The 23,084-nt window shown below is 38.5% G+C and overlaps 1 protein-coding gene across 3 annotated transcripts in view; it reads right to left on the reverse strand.

Moving 5' to 3' along the window:
• Positions 1 to 1,460: 1,460 nt before the first annotated feature.
• rxrgb (retinoid X receptor, gamma b) overlaps positions 1,461 to 23,084 on the reverse strand; it is a 37,816-nt gene continuing 16,192 nt past the window's right edge. For 2 of the 3 annotated variants that reach the window (XM_059341004.1, XM_059341006.1), the window contains 9 exons: positions 15,344 to 15,573; positions 10,563 to 10,707; positions 8,702 to 8,893; positions 8,137 to 8,297; positions 7,210 to 7,339; positions 5,349 to 5,481; positions 4,478 to 4,569; positions 4,110 to 4,215; positions 1,461 to 2,005 (listed from right to left, as the gene is read on the reverse strand). In XM_059341004.1, coding sequence (XP_059196987.1) covers positions 1,858 to 2,005; positions 4,110 to 4,215; positions 4,478 to 4,569; positions 5,349 to 5,481; positions 7,210 to 7,339; positions 8,137 to 8,297; positions 8,702 to 8,893; positions 10,563 to 10,707; positions 15,344 to 15,573 — 1,337 coding nt within the window. In that variant the 3' untranslated portion in view covers positions 1,461 to 1,857. The remainder of the gene's footprint in view (positions 2,006 to 4,109; positions 4,216 to 4,477; positions 4,570 to 5,348; positions 5,482 to 7,209; positions 7,340 to 8,136; positions 8,298 to 8,701; positions 8,894 to 10,562; positions 10,708 to 15,343; positions 15,574 to 23,084) is intronic. The other variant, XM_059341005.1, reaches the window with a different exon arrangement.

Here is a 23,084-nt window from a genome sequence, read left to right on the forward strand (position 1 = left end):
AGATAGATAGATAGATAGATAGATAGATAGATAGATAGATAGATAGATAGATAGATAGATAGATAGATAGATAGATAGATAGATAGATAGATAGATAGATGGATAGATAGATAGATAGATAGATATTGGTTTATTGTATTGTTTTTGTTCTCTCAGTGTGGCAGGTTTCCTCAGATGAGTTTTTTCGTCTGGCGTCAGGATAAAAAGCTCAAGAAGATGTTTGATTCACTTTTTTTTTTGCTTTTAGGATCCACAGAGTATATGAAGAGCAATGCAGGCCATTGATCATCAATCATCATCATCATCATAGATAGATAGATAGATAGATAGATAGATAGATAGATAGATAGATAGATAGATAGATAGATAGATAGATAGATAGTTTTTTGCCTCAAACTGCATTGGATCATAATAAAGTACAGCCTCTGGAAAAAAAACTTGCAGGCTGTTGAAACAGCAAGGGGTTATGATAGAGCTGGATTAAGTTACTTTATTTTTTAGGCCAATACAGTATTGATAACTTAAAAAATGTTATTTATGTCAACTATATATATATATATATATATATATATATATACATACATATATATAAATATATATATATATATATAAATATATATATATGTAAATATATTTATTGTATATTATATATTATATATGTATAATATAAAAATAAGGTTTCCACATATATTTGCAAACATATCTGTATATATATATATATATATATATATATATATATATATATAGTATTTCTGTATAGTGTTGTAACTTCTCAGTAAATGTTTAATAATACACTGATACTGATAAGTGAATATAAGCCGATTGTATCTGTCTGGCTCATTAAATTCCATATTTGTTATTTTGTTCTTCTTACATGAGGAGTTTGGTGTTTCTGATGCAGAGGCCTGAAGAGGCCGGGCTGGAACCATCAGGAGGATCCTCCAATATTAAACATGACATAAAGCAACATCTGTGATGTGGTGTTCACTCTGTTGTCGCCACCTGGTGGCCAACGACTGGAAATGGAACAGCTATTTTATCCAAACCATCATCATCATCATCATCATCCCAATCCTGAAAACATTTCTGGGTACATCTGTAAAATGCAATGACAACATTTAGATTCTATTTACAGATCATATTTTCTTTTCTTTTCATATTTGTGGTCTTTATGTTGTTATAATGTATTAAACAACTTCTCCACCACCGACTAAGCTATATGGCCTGTTGCCTTAAGGAGCCAACACCTTAAAAAAGTTCTTTGTGTTGTTTTAGTCACATAATCAAAATACAAATTCAGATTATAAAGAATAAAAAGTTAAAAGATTTATATGGATTTTAAAGACATTAAAGATTTTGAAAATGTGTTTTTTATGTGACTTTGAAAAGTAATAAAAGAAAAAAAAGAAAACAGAAATGTAACAAGTCAAAAAAAGACACGGCAAACAACACATTTCAGATAAATTTTTAAATAACTTTATTCTGTAAGAATTCTCAAACGTGTTTTAAGAAATGCATGGATGGTTTCTGTTTTTATACAATTCCTCTTTGAATAAAATATTATTCTTTTTCAAATTGCATTGGGTTGCTTTTAAAATGGACACCTGAAATTATCTATTTACAAAAGAAATCTGTTAACAACGCTATTAGAATTCATTTGACAGTGTACTCCATCCTCCGACTCAAGACTCCACCCTCCCCACAACCTCAAAATACATTTTTTAAAATTTTAATTACAATGTTTTGCTTGGTACAAAATATGGTGTTTTACAATTTGAATCAAGTCTTTTTTTTAAATTCCGTCTTCATATCTCTGACAATGTGGGAGTATATACAGGGGGAAGGGGGGGACTGGTGTCATGTGATCTGATGCGGAGCTTCCAGCATCTCCATCAGGAAGGTGTCGATAGGCGTGTCCCCGATCAGCTTGAAGAAGAACAGATGCTCCAGACACTTGAGGCCGATGGAGCGCAGGGCAGGCAGGCGGAGCAGCAGCTTGGCAAACCTGCAGAGAGGAAGAACACTTCAGTCATCATTTTATATTATGTAGAAAAAGATAGATAGATAGATAGATAGATAGATAGATAGATAGATAGATAGATAGATAGATAGATAGATAGATAGATAGATAGATAGATAGATAGATAGATAGATAGATACAGTCCAACGGTATCGACTATTTAGGCTTTCTATCAATTATCCTATTAGGGCTGAACGGGAAGGAGAGAGAGAGAGAGAGAGAGAGAGAGAGAGGAGTTCCTCCATGTGCAGGTGCCGGTTACCTCTCCCCCTCCTCCCTCTGTCACTCTCTCTCTTCCTCTCTCTCTCTTCGCATTGGATGCCACAAAGTTACCAGAGACGCACTTCAATGTTTTTTTTTTTCATTAGAAAGCAATAATGCATATAGTGCTCAGGAAGCAATATGCAGGTTGAAAGGTCATAGATAGATAGATAGATAGATAGATAGATAGATAGATAGATAGATAGATAGATAGATAGATAGATAGATAGATAGATAGATAGATAGATAGATAGATAGATAGATAGAGGAGTCTCCATTTTCCAGTCATATCCATTTTATGCAATTCAAAAACTGTTTAGGGTCCCTAATATGCAGAAATATTCACAAACAATAGGTGAAATTTATCGTAGTTTTACTGCATGTGAGTAGTTGTTGTTGTTTTTTGCCTCAAACTCCATTGGGTCAAAATAAAGTACAGCCTCTGGAAAAAAAACTTGCAGGCTGTTGAAACAGCAAGGGGTTATGATAGAGCTGGATTAAGGTACTTTATTTTTTAGGCCAATACAGTATTGATAACTTAAAAAATGTAATTTATGTCAATTATATATATATATAAATACATATATATATATATATACACACACACAGATAGATAGATGATATACTTTATTTTTCCCAAGCTGGGAAATTACAGTGTAGCAGCAGCATTACACACAGAGACAATAACAACACAATTAAATAAAAAGAACAACCTAGGCATACTTCAAGCAATAAAATATAAAAGTACAATAAAATACAATAAAATGTAATGTAAAAATAAAAATAAAGTGTCTAAAGAAGGAGTATGTATAAAGGAGTAGAATTCCAGTGCAGAATAAATATGAATACGCAGTATAAAAAGTATAAAAATGTTGGTCCTATGAAACAAAAAAGGTGCAATGAACAGTGTGCATGTGTCCCATTTAAAATTTCTCTCATTTGTACATCGCTTTGGATAAAAGCGTCTGCTAAATGACATTGTAGAATTGTAAAAAAAAAAAAAAAAAAAATCACTTATGTGAGATTACAATTAGTCATGTTGTGTTTTTATATAAATATATATATATATATATATAACCAGGTAAAAGCCTCATTGAGATTTAAAAAACTATTTTTGTTCTTAGAGGAGTAGTAGTGTTAGATTTTTTTATCGCACTACACTTCACATGGAAATGTTTGACCAACACATGTTACTTATAAATATGGTTATAAGTTCCTTTTGTTGATCAATATTTTTGCAAATCATACAAAGTCCCATAAATAGGATGCACTGCTCTTTTGCTTCTTAAAAAATATTGTCTTTATTTTATTACCTAAAGCCACCTACAACCTAAAAATCCTGCATGCATTTGAAGGCATCTGTGGTCCAAATGGTTTTCAAAACAACTACTTGTACTTATAATATTTTAGTATAAATTATTACAGCTAAAGTTTTCCTTTTGCAAGTGACTTTTTAATTCAGGGCACTATTTAGTAGTATGTTGCTTTATCAATTCCTTTAATTTAGTTTTAGTTAGTTGGGTTTTTTTTAAGTTTGAATGGGGTAATATTAAATGTGTATTTATGTTGTGCTGTCAATTAGAACTGTAAGTGTGTCCACGGCTGAAACAGTGTAGGCTGTTATTTGATGCCATCTGTTGATCTTATTTCACTATACTTAGCTTAAGTTAATACACATAATCAATTGCAACCCTTTTCTATAAGCTGTAACACAACCGGCCTCTATCCTTTTAAACCTACTGTAAGTGTTTGAGAGCTGTACAATAACGAAGCAGCGATTAAACAGTGTTTGATATCGATTGATGCTGTAATGTGATGTGTTTCCTACCTGCCAGGCTGGTCTGGGTATTTCTGTTTCGTGTACGACTCCAATGAGGCGTAAACTTTTTCTCTCAGCCCCTCAACCTCTGGTGGGTTTGAAAGACCTTTCGCATCTGAATGCAAACACAAAGTCACAGTCAGGCTAAAAGTTACACACAAAGAAAAAAAGAAAAAAAGTCCATGAAATATCAAATCCACATGAGTTGAAAGTGAAACCCCTCCAGTTTCAGTATTATGTACTAACACACACTTTGTACCATTGCAAACCATAATCTACCTCACATAGCAGACATTGAGAGCAAATCAAAATACAGATTAATGTCTCCAAGGTGCTTCATAGTATCAAAGTGAAGAGTGACTGGAGGCAGAGCTGACCTGGATTGAAAAGGACGATGGCTCGCAGGCAGCCGAGCTCTGTCTTATCCATCTGCATATCTTTCATTTTGGATACCAGCTCTGTCAGGACTCTGCAGGAGATCAAATGAACAGCATTAGAATAGAACAGGGATTCCCAAAGTGTGGTGCGTGGACCCCCAGGGGTGCACGGGCTGCCTCTAGGGGGTGCACGAGAAGAAAAATTTAATGGCGGTCTGATAATTACACGATTACATTTTTTCCCCACACAATAAAGAAGTGTAAATAAAAATGTCCTTTGTAAAATGTAAAATCAAAAACTGTAATATTCATTAATAAATAAATGCAGGCTATTCAAAATGCACTGCATCTTAAAATGAAGCGTAGAAGCAGTTATTTTTGTCCAATGCGGCTCAAAATATTATAACATTTTCCCAACTTATGTGCTTTCTGCCTCTGGTCCTGAGCCTGTCATCATCCTCTTTTCCTCTTAAAAGTGGAAGCTTGCGCATAACTTTGTTGCATTATTTTGAAACTGAGCTCATTGTTGTGATGGTGATTATTTTATTATATGTGTGTTCTGGTCATTTGAGCATGATTAAACATGCTCCTTTAATATGGCTATAAAAAAGCTATTTGCATTAGGGTTTTTTTGAAGGTGTGGGGGATTGGGGGTGGGTCAACCCGGTTGGGACACAGAAGGGGGTGCGTGGCTAAAATAGTTTGGGAACTGCTGGAATAGACCATAAATTCTGACAAGGTTAATAAACCATTCCCATACGCACATAAGGATGGACCACCTGACTACATAACCCCTCCATGACTGTCACCAGTGCAGCTGCACAATAAGACTCCTCAGGACACTCTTGCCTCATCTTTGAATGCTTCCTACCTATCAAAGATGGAGCCCACTCCGGCACTGTGGGCACTACTTCTGTGGACGTGGAGGCCCGTCGCCAACAGGATGCCATCTTTTACCGTGACTGAGCGATGTGAAAATGAAGCGATAAGAAGCTCGTTCCAGCCTGGATGAAAAAAACAACAACATCCATTAATCCCTCCCTGAAAGTCCTTCTCAAGTTTGTGCGAATGATGCGGGACATTATTTCTGTGATTGAACAGCCTTCTCTGTTTTGCTTAAAGTTGCAAAGATTCTTATCATATATTAGGGTGACCAAGCGTCCTCTTTTGCCCGGACATGTCCACTTTTTACGTCCTGTCCGGGGCGTCCGGCCGGGTTTTATAAATTCACAAAAATGTCCGGTGTTCACTGTTTTTCATAGGACCAGTACACGTGCACGTAAATTGACCGGCGCTTTGCACACAATTTTGAGAGACGTAATTACCAAGAGGCTGCCTTGTGGGCGGGTCAGTGCCGCGCACACACACACAGAGAGACAGAGAGCAGAGCAGACAGAGGTCAGATCGAACAGCGGAGCAACATTACACAGGAAATGCAGAAGCGTAAGTGCAGCTTCACAGATGAACTGCAAAAATTTTTTTCCGACGTACCGTCACAGGTGGGAGGCGGAGTGCACCGTGCGCAATGCTGGCACATATGTCTCAGTGTCTAATAAAGGTGCTGGAGATCTCAAAGCTCAAAGCTCAAAGACAACTAAAGATGAAAAGTATAGATCCTTTTTGTTTGTTAAGTTAGTATCTTTGTGAGACTCTTCTATTATTTATCTTATTGCAGTTATTAAGAGATATATTGTTGAAGCTAGATTTTCTAACAGAAGAGTTCATATTTAGAACATTATTTCATATTATTTATTCATTTATTTGAAAAGAGTCTACGAGAGCTATTATTTTGTTACAAGTTTTTACAGATTTCATTTTATTTTATTACAGAAGTTAATTTTGCACCATTGAAGCATAATAAAGCATGTTCATCAACTTCCGAGAAGCCTTTCTGAATTTGTGTCTCGAGGCCGTGCCGATTGTCCTCTTTTTTGGAAATCAAAATATGGTCACCCTATCATATATAGGTCCGTTGTGTTGCTTCTCCGCTCCCTCTTTCAGACCTGTGTGTCAGAAGTCTCACCAGCAGAGGTCAGCGCTGGTGTGGCTTCAAACCGCACTGCTGGGACTTGGCAAATAGTCCAGTTATATTTGGTTTCACTGCTCCATTAAACTAGATGGCAAAAATGTATTGAGCAAATGTAAAAGACTCAAATAGACTCAAAAAGCCTGCCTGGGGATGAATAACTGCCCTGAAGGAAATGCTACACCAGCATGAAGACAGTGGGTTGCACAAAGGTCGGTTTGAATGTATGAGTGTGTGTTTTTAAATTAATAATAATAATAATAATACATTTTATTTGGAGGCGCCTTTCTTGGCACTCAAGGACACCGTACAAAACGATAGAAAAGAAACAGCAATAAAATACAATAAAATACACAGAATTAATAACAATACAATACAATAGATATATTGGACAGGGTAAAAGTCATCAGACGGAATAAGCAGTTTTAACCCATTGACGCCTGAAACGCCTGTAAAACCTCTGGGCGATTTTAAAATAAGCCTCTAAAACCTGAAGTTTTTCTGGAAATTTAACAGAAGTGTGAACGCTTCTACTAAATGATCGATTTTTCAGCCTCTGTAGCAGATAGAAATGAAATTCAAAAAGTATTTGAGAGCATATACAAATACTACAAAACGACGTATATGCTGAGTAGTGATTTGAAATGGGGGAGTGAGTATTATATTATATTATATAGGCGTCGCATCGATGGGATCGTGTGCCTACCTGCTCGTAGTAGTATGACCTGGTCATCAAGGGGGAGTTCGGAGAAGTGCGGGATTCTTTTGGCCCACTCCACCAGAGTGAAGAGCTGCTTGTCTGCTGCTTGGCAGATATTGGTGACGGGGTCATTAGTCTGCAGAGGAGGAAACATGAAAATAATAAAAGAGTCAATAACTGTGTTGGTGAGCTCCTTCAGTGACATCTAAACTTGTCTGACAGGTGCAGTTGTGGGGTTTTTTTTCAGGTCATCAATTTCCTCTCTAGAACTGTGAAAGCTGTAACACATTTTTGAAGTTTACATAAACAAAAGGCCAGAGAGATTCAAACATTTACAGCAGTTTACAGCATTATGAAAGAAGCACAGCTTAAAAAATGACCACTGTGTTGAATAATTTCTTTTCTGACACACTGCCACAAAGTTCAACATTCAGAGCTTCCAGTTGTAGGATTTATGCCGAAAAAGTTGATATTGTACAGGTCCACCACATAAATCTGTGAAACCTGTGTGTCTACTTCACTGACAGTTCGCTGACCTCTGACCTTTACATGATTCCCAAGACAAGTCCTGCTAAAAATACTGCATGGTAAAAAAAAACATAAACAGACTTTACAGCAGCTGTCAGTCGCTTGGTTCAGTTATGGAGTAACACTAGAGACTGGATTTAGTCCAAGAAAGGGTTCAGTTTGTTTTATATATATCTTTGAGTAGTTTAATAATGAAAAAAAAAAAATCTGAATCTAGCAATTCATGGATCAGTAAGACAAGTGTTTGTAATAATATTCCTTCATTCAGCTTCAGATTAGCAAAGAGTTTCTTTACCCACTACCCATGAGGCGAACTTAAAAAGCAGCAGATTTTTCCCTCCATCTGAAAGGTAGCTTCATGATTAATAATTAATCAAACTAAGCTCAGCGTCTTGTGATTCTTACTGAGTTGCTGGGGCTGCCGTCGCTGTACGTCTCTGTTTTTGGCTCCACTGCCAGCTCAGCATCCAGGATCTTGTCCACAGGCATTTCCTCGTTGAAACTGCTGGTGGATTCCACCTCGTTCTCCCCACGCTCCCTTCCACGCTGCCTCTCTTCCTGCACCGCTGTGCACACACACACACACACACACACACACACACACAAAGGTATATTTAGAGGGTATGTATGATGCAGATTTTTAGGTTCATATTTGTATTATGGGTTCCTACTGCAGCATGGTTACATGCTAAAATGTAAAAAACCTACATTCTATAATAATGGTGAAATAGTAGTCCAAAATGTTATTTTGTTATGACTGCACCAAAGACACATTGAAAGAGAAACATGCAGTCTGACATGTTTTAGCATTTTCGGATTAATTGAAATCTTGGCTTAAGTTTGAAATCAAATGTATGCAGTGCTGAACAATGCTTTAACGCCCTAATCATATATTTGTATTGTTGAAAATAATGATCATGAACATTAAGCCTACAGCTCATGCCCAGACCGATCTTTAAGCATATCACACCTGCACACACACCTTCTCTCTTCATGCCCATGGCCAGGCACTTCTGGTAGCGACAGTATTGGCAGCGGTTTCGCTGGCGCTTGTCAATCAGGCACTCCTTGCTGTCTCGACACGTGTAGGTCAGATCTTTACGGACGGTCCTTTTGAAGAAACCTTTACATCCCTCGCAGCTGTACACGCCGTAGTGCTTTCCTGTGGAAACAGTGTGCACAACATCAGTACTGTTTTAAAACAACATTATGTTTAAGTAAAAGTAGTCTCACATAGCCAGAGGACCAGATTGTAAATCTGTTTTGGGCACATTTTCAGTATCAAAATTGAAAGCATGTTGTCCTCCACTTCACAATGATGAAACTTTGTAAATAATATAGTTGCAAGACCTTATCAAGTGCAAAAATGCAAGGAAATTAAGTTTTTATTGCACATTACAGTCTGGTACAAATGATGATTTTGGTCTCTACTGAATTCCCCGTTTATGACAACTGTACTATAGTGAGTACAGGCCAAAAGTTTGGACACACCTTCTCATTCAATGCGTTTTCTTTATTTTCATGACTATTTACATTGTAGATTCTCACTGAAGGCATCAAAACTATGAATGAACACATATGGAATTATGTACTTAACAAAAAAGTGTGAAATAACTGAAAACATGTCTTGTATTTTAGATTCCTCAAAGTAGCCACCCTTTGCTTACTAGAATATAAGACATGTTTTCAGTTATTTCACACTTTTTTGTTAAGTACATAATTCCACATGTGTTCATTAATAGTTTTGATGAATTTACAATGTCAATAGTCATGAAAATAAAGGAAACGCATTGAATGAGAAGGTGTGTCCAAACTTTTGGCCTGTACTGTATATATATATGTATATATATATATATATATATATATATATATATATATATATATATATATATATATAAAACTCACCGGTTTAAATTATATTAGGGCTTAAATTTATGCATAATTAATCACTTGGTTGCTTTGAGTAACAGGCGGATGCCTTCAGAGGTGGCGTGTTTCAACAACTAGGTTTCATTCATCTTGTCTCAGCTCACCCATGCTCCACCTCTTTTGCCAATTTTCGGATTAGCTGGGAGTAACGAGAAGTCAGGCACTGCCAAGATAGTCTGCTACTGCCACCCACACTGTGGTTTACATCAGCTATTCAAATGCCTATTTGTGACATCACAGGGACTATGTCCATATTTTATACAGTCTTTGATTTCCAAGCAACTGAAAAAAATAATTGAAAAAGTGAGTTGCCATGGTGTTATAACAGCAGGTGGACTACTTAAGATGCATCACTAAATCCTGCAGAGATTTGTGTTTACAGCACTGAAAATTGACAATCTCCCATTTGTTTCTATGCAGTTGCAGCAGTGGCACTTAAATTATAAAAAAAAAAGAAAGAAAAAAAAAAAGAAACACTTATTTGGAGATAGGAAGTGAAGGAAGTGACTCTTACCTTGTCAGGGGATCAGTTAGCTTCTCAGCAGTTGTAAACAATGCACCATATTCGTGTTGAAGGCATGTCTAGCCTTATTCATTTCAGAATAGTTAATACGAAGCCTCTCTTTTAAGATGTTGTAGTGAAGCAAAAGATACATTGTTCACCATTTGTACTCAGCTTTCATATATTGTCTCATAGTGTTGTTTTCTGGTTTCAGGTGCACTAAAGAGCAAATCAACATTGCACTTATAAACCTGACAAAAAACCTGACAAGTAACCTTGAAACCAATCTGTCTTTGTTATCTTTCCTTTAGTTATCTGGGTGGCGATGTTTGTGGTGAGTGGGAGTGTAAATACGTTTGCCCATCCCTCTAACCCCCACCTCCTCACCCTCTAACATTACCTGAGGAGCGGTCCCCGCAAATAGAGCAGATGTGCTTTGACATTCCCCCGGGGCTGGTACACTGGTAGTTGATGTTTCCCAGGTTCTGCAGGCCCGGCGGAGGCTTGATGTCCTCCGAGCTGCTAACACTGTTCATAGAGTTCATCTGAGGATGGCAGGAAGACAGAAGAAAAATCAAAGAGTTGAAGCTGAGTTGGCCAGAACTGAACTAAACAGAGCAGAGAAGGAAGCAGAAGGGAAGTAAGACTGAGAAGTGTTAGACTGTCTCATGACGCTCTCCCCCTTCCTCTATTTTCTCATTTTGTCTTCCGCTCACTCACATTATTTTTTCTCCTCCCCACCCACACACTTTATTGTGAAAGTGCAGGGTGTGATCACATGCTCGGTGATGGGTGGGGCTGAGGCTGCTGTCTGAGAGGCTTGTCATACAGGTTTTTTACTGTTTGTTGACAGGGAGAGGCGTATCAGGGGAGTCACGTGCACAGAAAGTGCAGTTCTCAGACACAAACAGCAGAGGGCGCTCATGTGTAGGGTCTTCAAAATTTCTGAGAATGATTTGAGATTTTGAAATGTTGTTAAGACACTGAAACATCTGATTAACATATTATTTATTTCACCAGTCCGATCTTAATTTTTTTTTTCTATTAATCATTACCTTTTTATAATGGTGACACAACAATTTAAACTCTAATCAAAGTGGCAATGAAACCATGTGACATTAAAAACTCTCATATGAGACCTCAAGGAGCGCCACAAAACTGGGCTGAACTGTGTTTGGGACCGAGCAACAAGTCCAGCCTCCTTTGACTTCTACATATCTCTCTTTTGCTCTTATCATCCTCGTACCCTTTGACCCTTTCCTGCTGATGAGCGCCAGGCGGGATACATGTTTGTGCTGTGCATTTTTTTGTTTAGTTGTTGTTGCAAACATCTGCAACTCAAGTGGAAACAGCAAGTCTGACCTACACATGCCCTCCTGTCCTATATATTTGATGCTGTGTGGCATATAGGGCATCCTTCCTACAGTCACCTCAGGCTCTTCCTATCACTTATTTACAATGTGCACTCTGAATATCCCCTAATGGTAGACTGAACTCAGGACTGTGACCTTACAGCAGTAGAGAGTATACAAGAGATTTTTTTTAATCTTTCCTTGAGCTCACTACAGTAGTTTTCTACATCACTAGCACCCTCTCCTGCTGTAGATGCCCCAAAGGCAGATAGTCACCATGAAATGAGCATTAAGTCCGCTACGCTTGTGAGTCTATAGTGAGCAGCTATTCTTCTTCAGTGCATCATTCAACAGAATCTTTGCAAATGAATCATTTTACCCATGTATAGTTTGAAAAAAATAATCTTTTTTGCATTCAAACAGTTGTTCAGACATGTCTTTCGACATGCGTCTGTAGAAAAGTGCTACAAGCACTGTATATGGATTATTGATGCATCATACATTCTTTATACAACACATGGTATGAAGACCACACAGCATCATACATGTCAGGTTTACTTGGGCCTTTAATGGGCCAGACAAGCGTTTAAACTGTTCCATGATATCAAACTAAACGTCTTGGCATTTTGGGTTTTTGGTCAGACAAAACAGGCAGTTATGTCAACATGAGCTTTGGGAACTTATAATAATATGCATTTTTAAATAAGTTTTTCTGACGTTTTATGGACCAAATTATTAAATAAACGGGATATGTGATGTTCAGGTTCATACTGAAATATTTTACCTGTATTCAACCTCATGGTTTTTAATTAATAGAGAAAAAAATTAAATTGATTGTGAAAATACAGCCCCCTCCCCATATCAAAGCACAGACGTGAAAGCTGCTACCACTCTCAAATTGACTAACATATACTGTATATCATTAAATAATATGACATAAGTGAATACTGAATGTGAGATTTGAATTAGCTTTTTACTGTTACTGGTTTATTTACAGTGAAACACAGCAGTAAAATGGTTGTATAATTTAAAAAACTCCTTCTAGTTGCTTGAAAGTTTATACTGAAAAACTGGATCAACCCTCCTCCACCTAGTGTCACCCTTTGGTACAGGGAGATCTTTGATATCCTCCCATGAAAGGTTACAGGCTGCTGTAAAGGGTAAGGACGAGTTGTTCTTAATAGTTTGAACAGCCTTCCTAGATTATATACCTGTAGATCGGAAAAAACTGCTGTTGATGGGCAGTTTTCTGAATGGAACTCATGAGTAAATACTGCAGACTGGAGACAAACTAGAACGTTATCTGTTTATTTTCATTATGAGTCATTATGTCAGTCATTGTGACTATTTTCACTTTTTTTCTGTCTAACTTTGGACGGAAGGTGCTGTCTGACGGGTCGGGGCGGTGTTTTGTATTGTTAATATGTTTAAAAACAATAAAATGTAAAAATAAAAAAACACTTTATCCTGCTACCACTCTCAAATTGACTGACATATACTATCATTATATAATAATATAATGGTATAATATAAGTGAATATTGAATCTTAGATGAAACACAGCAGTAAAATGGTCAAATAATCAGTTCAAAATCACTTTATCCTTCATTTTGTGTAAAACTAATGTAAAATTATAAATATACCTGCAATTTATACGACTTTATTTACACTTTTTAAAGTAACAGAAAACAAAATGATAGTAGAACATAAACTGGACCTAAATATTTAAATAAATATGTAAAAATAATAAATAACATTGACCAGTATTAATGTATATCTATCATATTGAATTTGCTTGTGTTTCTGGCCGCCCAGCACTGCTGACGAACAGTTCACCCATGCAAAAAGTGCAGATGTTACATGACACAATGACCTGATGGGGGCCTGGTTGGTCACTGGTGGAAACACTGTCCAGTCGTATCAACCCCGGCTGTCCCTGAAGGCACAGATCCATACTGTGATTGAACCTGTGTATATCATTGTCTGCTGTGCCCTGCAGCACTGGCCTCCATCCAGCCTTCCTAAGCGCTCTGTGTGGGTGGACATGTGTGTTTCTGTATGTGCAGGCCGAGGATCAAAGCACCACTAAGGCTTGTTGGGTTTGTAGTTCATTCAAGTGACCACTTAAAAAAGCAGCTCCATTAGCCCTCTCTCTCATAATCCTTTGTGTCAGTCAGTAAAAAGAGCAGTTGTATGGAGGTTTCTGTCTATTATTTATTCAATCTAAAAGATGCAACCTCATAGTGAAAGCAGCTGGGTCAGGATCAAGAACCACTCAGATATCATAATCGAGATGGAAGACAGAGGAGGCAGAGAAAAGTGACAAGGCAAGAGAAGAAATGAAGAGAAATGGTGAAGAAGAGCGGAGAAATCAAAAGAAAATGGGGGCTGCTGTTTTTCTCCTTCTCCTTTCTCTCAGTAATCCATTAAAGGGCGAATAGACGGACGGCGTCTTAAGTCCCCTCGCATGACAGCAGTAACACAGAGCAAAGAGATGACCTTTAGGGCGAGAAGTTTAAAGGTCAGTAAAGGGGTAGGGGAGAAAGAGGAAAGCCAAGGTATGCCAGCCAAACACATTGGATATGGCTAACCTTCAACCTCCCATGCACCGTTGGAGATTCCAAGTATGAGAGGCACATGACCGACCAAAGAACATGATAGTTCAGTGCGGACAGAGCTTGCCAAAAGTAGTAATTTGAAAGAATATGAACCTAAGAGCTTAAGAGGAATGAATAGAAGGTTGGTGGTAAGGGTTTGTCTCTAATTGAAACGCATGAACTCTTGGTAGCTTTAAAAGGGCAAAGAAAGTCTATAAACTGAGAGGATGAATTGCACTTCACTATAACTGTGAAGTAGAAAGTAGGCCTGGGCCGATATTCAATAAATCAATTAATCGCACGATAAATTAAATGAACTCAATAATTTTGCCGGCCTCGATATATCGCCATGCGCATGCGTGTTTGTTTTCCTCGTCTGTTGCCTCCAAGCAGGCTGGATGACAAGAGGGTTCACTCTGTGCTGGATCTCAGCACCTGGGCGCTTTTGTTCCATAGCAGAATGAGCGGAGTGAACCCTCCTGTCAGTCAACCAGTCTCTTTGTCTCTGTGGAGAAGGCTGGGCCGCTAGCATTGGCTACACACAGAGTGCAGCAGGTGAGCCTCGTGCGGAGCAACGCGAGGAAAAAAGATGATTGCAAAGCCAAATGCCACAGCCCCGGTGTGGGAATATGTCGGTTTCAAACCGAATGAAAAAGGCGAGCCCATCAACACACGGACGAGCCTGTATGCCGAATTTGTTCAAAAGTGGTGGCAACAAAAAAAGCCACCACAACAAACTTGCATGCCCATCTAAAGCAGAACCACCCGACCCAGTTTTCCCAGCTGGGGAAAAAAACTGCACCTGGAGATGCAGAGCCTTCACTGGTCGACAAAGTAAATATAAACGCTGTGCGCTCACAGAAAGTGGAGTTTGCTACATCGCAAAATAAATGCTGCCCTTTAAAAAAAAAAAAAAAAAAAAATGTTTGTTTTATTTATTTAGGATATTTAAACGTTCTTAAAAGTACAATTACAATGGTAAAAAACACTGAGAAATAAAAGTGTATTGTATTTGAAAGGGTGTGCATTATTATGATATATTATCATGTTGACAATAATATCGTTTATCGGCAATAATTTGTGGGACAATATCTCGTCCAGCAAAATTTGTTATTGTCCCAGGCCTAGTAGAAAGGTATATTTTCTCACGTAAATTGAAGTCCCTCTGTAAAAAGAAGCCTTTCAAGACAATCTCCATCGCTATCTGACGAGCATCATAACACATTTTCTCACCTGTGGACTGCCGAGTGGTGCAAAGTTCATGTTGGGCGTGGACGGCAGCGATATCGAGGGTGAGCCCAGAGAAGATGTAATGACAGGGTAGGGCGAGGCCAAGCCGTTCATCGGCGAGCCCAAGGTAGACATGGGGGACTGCAAGGGCCTGGAGGTGCTGATGACTGACGGGTGGCCCACCATGCCCCCCATAGGAGGAGGGTGGCTGTGGGTCATTGGCCCCGTAGAGTCTGGAAGAGAAGGGAGAATGTGTTAGGGAACACCAGATAAACAGATTTACTGTGAGTTACCAGACCATTAGGTACATTTTGGTAGAAGTAAACCTTTAACGCTATAATTAAAGGTGGTTCTAATATTTTATCCATTTTATGAATATACAGTACAGGCCAAAAGTTTGGACACACACCTTCTCATTCAATGCATTTTCTTTATTTTCATGACTATTTACATTGTAGATTCTCACTGAAGGCATCGAAACTATGAATGAACACATATGTAATTATGTACTTAACAAAAAAGTGTGAAATAACTGAAAACATGTCTTGTATTTTAGATTCCTCAAAGTAACCACCCTTTGCTTACTAGAATATAAGACATGTTTTCAGTTATTTCACACTTTTTTGTTAAGTACATAATTCCACATGTGTTCATTAATAGTTTTGATGAATTTACAATGTCAATAGTCATGAAAATAAAGGAAATGCATTGAATGAGAAGGTGTGTCCAAACTTTTGGCCTGTACTGTATGTGAGAGTGGAGTATAGAAAATATATTACAACTCAAGTTAACAAGTCTTCAAACTTTGAACTGATTTTTTGGCGACTTCGGACTAGGCTCTGGACTTTGGACAAGCTGTAAACACGGACATATTCACACCTTGTAAAATCTGCCGTTTGGTACTGAACAGGTAGTGCACAGTGGGCTCATATGAGCTTTTCAGCTGGAAACAGCTGCCTGCTGTGGCTGGAAACAACACTGATGACAGCTGTGGGTCACCCAAAAAATTTAAATTGTGAGGTCATAAAAACTAGTGCCAGACTTATACTGGATGATTGGGGCCGATGCAAATACGGTGGCTTATGTTGAGAATTGTTATTTTGTCCTGGTTTATACTTTTTATGAGGTGGCTGTTACATTAATGCAAGCTGTATTTTGCTACAGTGACTTTAAGCTATTGTCCCCCATGTTGGACATGGCTGAGCTTGTTGTCTCTCATTCTGTGTTGCTTACCAACAGATAGTAATTGGGGGTTGTGCTCTGCTGGACAAACTATGTGATGACACCACTTGTAAATTAAACAAGCATGTTTTCCCGCATTATTTTCTGTTAAAAAAAGTTCTCATATTAGTGCGTATAGTGTTGTATACACTTAATACATCTGTGAGAAGCCAATATGGCCGACTAATGTGGGAGTGGGTGCACATGTGTGAATAAGTAAGTGTATATGTGGTGAATATGGAATAGCTTGTCTACCTGCACTCTTCAATTAATTTGTAATTGATTTTTGTTTGTTTTTCTGTGTTTTTTTTGTTTGTTTGTTTTTTTTAACTGTAATTATGTGTATACATTGTGAACCACATTGAGTCTGCCTTGTGCATGAAATGCGCTCTATAAATAAAATTGAATTGAATTGAATTGATGTAGTAAAAACCAAAACAATAAGCCCTCTGACAGGTAAAAATGATATAGAACTGTACACCTCAATGTACTAGAGGCAATGTAACGCAGCAGAGGAAGCCTGTGGGTGTTTTCACATTTCACATTGAAATAAGTCAATCAAATCAATGTTTATCTACAAGCCTGTTGTTTAAAACGATTCAGTTAATTCAGTCAGTGACGGTTAATATAGGCTACATTTACAAGCCCTGTATAACCAACTAGATTATCAATTGCCAAAAGTCAATAAGCACACACTGAGGATGGCAGCACTCACATGCAGATGGAGTCTGTGGGGCAGGTAAAAAACCTGCTTGTATATGTAACGCCTCCGGGCCTCTGCAGGCTAGTTAGTATGATTGGAAACTCTCACATACACATAGTTTTAATTTAACTTTATCCATTGCTAACATAAAAATATTGACTATAGCAGCTTTAAGATCCCACAAGAATGAAACAAGGCGTAAAATCTGAGACTTAATTTGAGACTAAAAGAGCAATATGTCTTGATGCAGTTGTTTAAATGTTGCTGCACAGAGTGAAGCCCGTCCGATTTTGGTCAGAGGGTGCTGACTTTGCTTTTGCATCCACTGATGTAAACTGACAGGCTGGCATTTACATAGATGACCTACTTAGAAAAGCTGTCAGTCAACTAAGTAGCAGGGCGTGGTGTGTACGTTCATGCATGTGATGTAGCTGTGAGGACACTCATTTATCATGTACGCATATTACAAATACCAACATAAAGTATGCACATATAAGGAGCAACATGTGCGGTACACATTGTAGACATGTACAAATGCCACAGGCTGTCACAGCCTGTTCTGTTACAGACAGATGCAATGAGCAGTACCTCTCTGGGCTAATGTCAGTGACTCACAGAAATTAATAATACTAGGTTTCATTCTGGACAAAATGTTACTGATGAAGAGTGACATGCCACCATATGCACATTTGGACTACTCTGACATCGGAAAATAAAAAAATAAATCTGCTTGTGTGTCACTGCACCATTCCCCCACCCACCTTTACACACACACACACACACACACACACACACTCAGTGTGATACTGGGCCCTGTGCCACTGTTCTTAGTTAAATGTCACATTTCTTGTGTGTGTGTGTGTGTGTGTAAAGGTAGCATGGCACGCAATGAACAGCACCAGTGTGTTGATTTCTTAAAAGATGCAAACAAAGGAAATGTTTCTTCTTTTTCTACCATGAAGCTCAGCAGTGTGCCTAGAGATCCCTGTTTTCTTTTGAAAAATCCACTAAAACACACTTTGCAAAGATGTATTTGCATGACAATTATTGTTTTCAGCAACAAAGCAGTCCGTTGCTCCTTGAAAATCCAATTACAATAAGCAAAGGTTCACTGTTAGCACTCACCGCTCTAGAAAAGGGAGCTTGTTTTGTTGTTTCTCGCTAATAAACCAACAAATGTGTTGCAAAAGATTAAAGTGTATGAAGATTCTAACAGGCTTGTTTTATGAAACGATTATAATCAAAGGTCCTTCTCTCTAGTGTTCAACCTTAATGCGCTGTTTACATAACTAATGACAACAGATATTCCACTAATATTCTAGTTAACACGGAGCTGTGCATACTCCAATTAACGTAACATGTTTATCCATCAAAATATGGACAAGCGTAACGGCTACAGCAAGAAGTTATAAAATTGAGGTTTTTCACTGGTAGAGGACTTGTTATTTCTTCAACCACATTCTTGTTGAGGTCGGCATGAGGATATTGGCTCCCTGCTGATATCCAAGTTTTTCATAATGTTTAAAAGTAGGTGTGTTTCTCCCTTCTCCTTTGGACCAAATATGTGTGCTTTTTTTGGATCAGCATCTCTACCGTTAACAGACAAGAGGCCATGTGCAGCAAACTGCATTAAAAAGCCTCAAAAGAGATGCATATTCTGAATGGGCTGTATACATGTCCAAAGAATGCTCTGAAGACTAAAAATTATCGGCACGTCCCACATGTCTTAATCAGAAAATGCTCAATTCAGAATAATGCATTACTCTGAATATCCAACCGGAATATGCTGTTTACTTGATCTGCATTTATTATAGTCGAACATTAGTGGTAGGGAGGCTCTCTTCAAATAGTTTCTCTGTTGATGCAGTCATGTGCTGGGTATGGTGGTGAAGAACTAGTTTTCCTAGTTTTGAGATCTACTTCTAATTTACATTTTAACAGTTCGAACAGGTCCTAAGTTTTAACTGATGAGAGAATAATCAGCAGTTTTACCAAAATTACACTGCAAAAAAAGAAAAGCTGGGTGAACTCAAAATTTCATGGCAACAAACTTCGATAAAATTTTAAGTTGGACAATCAAACTAAATATTTTAAGTTTTTGAGTTTGCTCAACTCTGAATTTCTCTGGCACGATTGTAACGCCGCTATGATATGTCAGCTAATGTTGTGACCACAATTTTGAGTTAGCATTGATACGCTAATGGCTACTCTTGTAACAAGCAGCGTTAGCCGCTAGCTTTCGCTAATGACCGAATTTCACAACAAAGAAATAAGAGTTAACAGAACTATTGTCCCTTGTTGTGAACCCCAACTTAAAGATATAAGTAACAACAACTCATAAACTTGTTTTTGAGCAGACAACTGGTTTCCTTTGTTGTGCTAACTTACACTTATTATCCTAAATGTCAATAATCTATATTTCCAAGTTTTACCAAATTAAATCACTGTTTTAGGCCAAAAAATACAAGTTGGCTTTTTTGCAGTGTAGTCTTTCCCTTCCTTCTCCTGCTTGGCTAATACTTATCATCAGCTATAGGATTTTTTGAAGGGTTTGAACAGAACCTGCATGTTATGAGATCTTCTATGATGATGATGTGTAATGCCCAGACATGCCAGGATGAGTAGATATAGTGTGAACGTCTTATGACTCTCTTTCTGTTGTTTGGTTCTTTATTTGAATTTCACATACTGTATGTTGTCTTTCCCATTTCTGTAATCAGTTTGAAACTGTTTTCATATGGAGCACACAAATAAAGACCTCATTTGACACTGTGAGATAAAGTTCATGAAAAAACATCAAGTCACCCTCAGGCCACAGCTGTCACGGGAACATCTCAAATGTTTACAAAGATGTGTTTCTTGTTGTCTATTTCGGAAAAATAATTAATTATATCCACAAAGTTCAGTGTGCAGGCTTTATGAAAGTCAAACAGAACTACTTGCTTAATACATTGCAATTGTTTGGAAATGTTGCTCTGATACTCTGGCAGCAATGAAGCCCACATTAGTTTCCTCTCCACTGGATATGACTCTATTTTAAGGAAATGGAAATTTTGAGTAACGCATGCAAGAGAGTTGCTTTCAGATTTCAAGGAATTGGGAAACAGAGAGGAATGTGACAATGTCTGCCTGGATGTAACACTTCTTTTAAACTTGAGGACACACTGTAAAGCACACAGCTGGCCATTCACTCCCTCTCTGTATGCCAAGGAACAGATGTTGTGCAACTTCCTGTTTAGCACTGAGACTATAGCCTCCACCCCCTCTCTCATTCGCCCACTTTCTCCAGCCCTCTTTGAGTGAACCCTGGCAGGCAAATATGTATTGGGGCCTCCCTCTCTCTCCAACAGAGCTGACTGGATACACAAGATATATTGCAGTAAAATACAAATTTAAAGCACCACACTCTTTAAACTGCCTGTAAGTACTATCTCGATTTTAATGCTATAATGACGGGAGTATATTCCCACCTTTTTGGAGCACAGATTCATCTAAATAATGAGCTTATGTAATGGAAGAGGACTGTACAGCATGTACTGTGTCTGATTTTGTGCACTGACCCCTCTCTTTATGTGCATGACAAATTCCCTTCGGGGCTCGTAAAGATCTATTCTATTCTAGAAGTGCTGAGTAGGAGATATAGTGACGGGGCTCTCGTCACTCTAGCCAACAACTTGCCATCGTGCTCCTGCAGACATTGAGACCAACAAGTGTTCTGAATGCTCAGGCCAGGCGTGAAAGGTGACAAGATAAAGGTTGTTAAATGGAGAGATCTGAAGCAGTAAAGAGACAGATTGGTCGGACAAACTACATTTTAAACTAAACTCCCCAATTCGAGCAGTGCACAAATGCTCATATTGATGCCTTTAATACCACATTGTGTGAAAACTTTCCCACTTTTACATTAACTTGAAATCAGGACAAACAAGCAGAGCAATAGCTCATAACTCAGAGTCACTGTTTCTTATCAATAATGCACATACTCAGAGAAAAGTCTAGCTGCAGGATTTCCAGATGATCAAAGGGCCGCATTTATTTGATATAGCGAGCGGACCAAAAACATGACACTAACTCTTGAGGCTAGAAGAAATTCACTGGACATTTATTGAGAACAATTCTATATATTTTGGTTACAATGAGTTTGGTTTTGCTGAATGAATCATACAGCAGCATGAACTGAAAATATATTGGTTTTTCCCTTGGTTGAAACTTCTGACGGGCAAACTTTTAATTTTTCTAGACCAACCGGTTATAAAACACAAGTCAATCACAAAAAAATGGTTGTGAGTTGCGGCCCTATCTGAAACCTTTTCAGGCTAAGTCTTGGTGAAGTGCACATTTCCTACAACAGGACATTACAACTAGGGGTGCGAATCAAAACAAATCATACTATCAGGATATGGTGAATGGACCTGCACTTATATAGCGCTTTTCGACCACTCAAATCGCTTTAGACTACAGACTGCGCTCATTCACCCATTCACACACACATTCATACCGGTGGCTGAGCTACCCTAAACGGTGCCACCTGCCACCATCGGGAATTCATTCACACTCCGATGAACGCAGCATCGGGAGCAATTTGGGGTTCAGTATCTTGCTCCAGGATACTTCGACATGTAGCTGCGATGTTCAGGGATCGAACCATCAACCCCCGATCAGTAGGTGACCGATCTACCAACTGAGCCACAGCCGCCCCTATATTGCCCAATATAAATGGTATCATGATGCAGCGATTCTGCGATACAAGACAATAATCTAAAATACAGCACAATACCTTTGCCTAAAAAAAGAAAAAAAAACGCTAAAAAGGCAAAAAACATTCTTAATTTTTCACTGCACTGTGGTCTCAGTTTCACTGAGTTTGACAACTGAGATGAAGGTGTACAACAGTGCATAGTCTTGGGGCCTCTCTGTCACACACACACACACACACACACACACACACACACAAAAACACACACACACACACACACACACACACACACACACACACACACATACATTCCAATGTAAAATAGCCATAAACTGCCAGGCAGCATTTGATCAGTGCCACCACAAGGCATAGTGACTCTGGTAAGTCAAATTGGCCATGGAATCTGTTTAGTGCTGCATGCTTTAATCAAAACTAGCAGTATTTGCTACAGGATGTATCAATAATGTGTTGCTAATGTGAGGAATATGATATATTCCCATATCTAAAATGTGTTCCACCCCTAACTACAACTGCATGTTTAAGACAAAACCAAAGATGGCTACATTTTGTCCAGACTTGAAAGTCTTTGTGGCTGCAGTACACAGGAGAGCACAAAAGCACATGGATAGTCAGCTGGTGGGATGCTTGAAAGGGAATGGCCGGTGAGTTGAGCATGCTTTGTAAAGCGAGTGTGTGTGTGTGTGTATGTGTGTGTGTGTGTGTCTCCGTGTGTGTGTCTGTGTGTCTGTGGAAGGAGGCCAACATGTTCAGCGGAGGAAGCGTAAATCGGCCCAGAGCAGCTCAAAGGGGCCTATCCTCGGATGACCCGCCTCAACCGGCTGTTCCAGCTCTATTCTATGTAAATCACCTCAACACAAAGAGGCCTCTGGGATGTACAGGCCTATCACAAGTTGCACAGCAGAGGAAGCTACATTAGCAAACACTGGGAGCTGGTTCATAGACAGCAGAAAAAAATCATAAGACTCTCCCAGAATTCACACAGATTTAGTTCCAGTGCATCATGGAAGGCTCTGATTAAGCATATACAGTGCTGCAGCAACACAAGCATCTATTTGAGAGTAAACAAACAGACAGAGCAGCGAAGGGCACCTTTGACCGCTGGC

The sequence above is a fragment of the Centropristis striata genome, chromosome 9 (genome assembly GCF_030273125.1).
Source record: "Centropristis striata isolate RG_2023a ecotype Rhode Island chromosome 9, C.striata_1.0, whole genome shotgun sequence".
Classification (NCBI taxonomy): Eukaryota; Metazoa; Chordata; class Actinopteri; order Perciformes; family Serranidae; genus Centropristis; species Centropristis striata.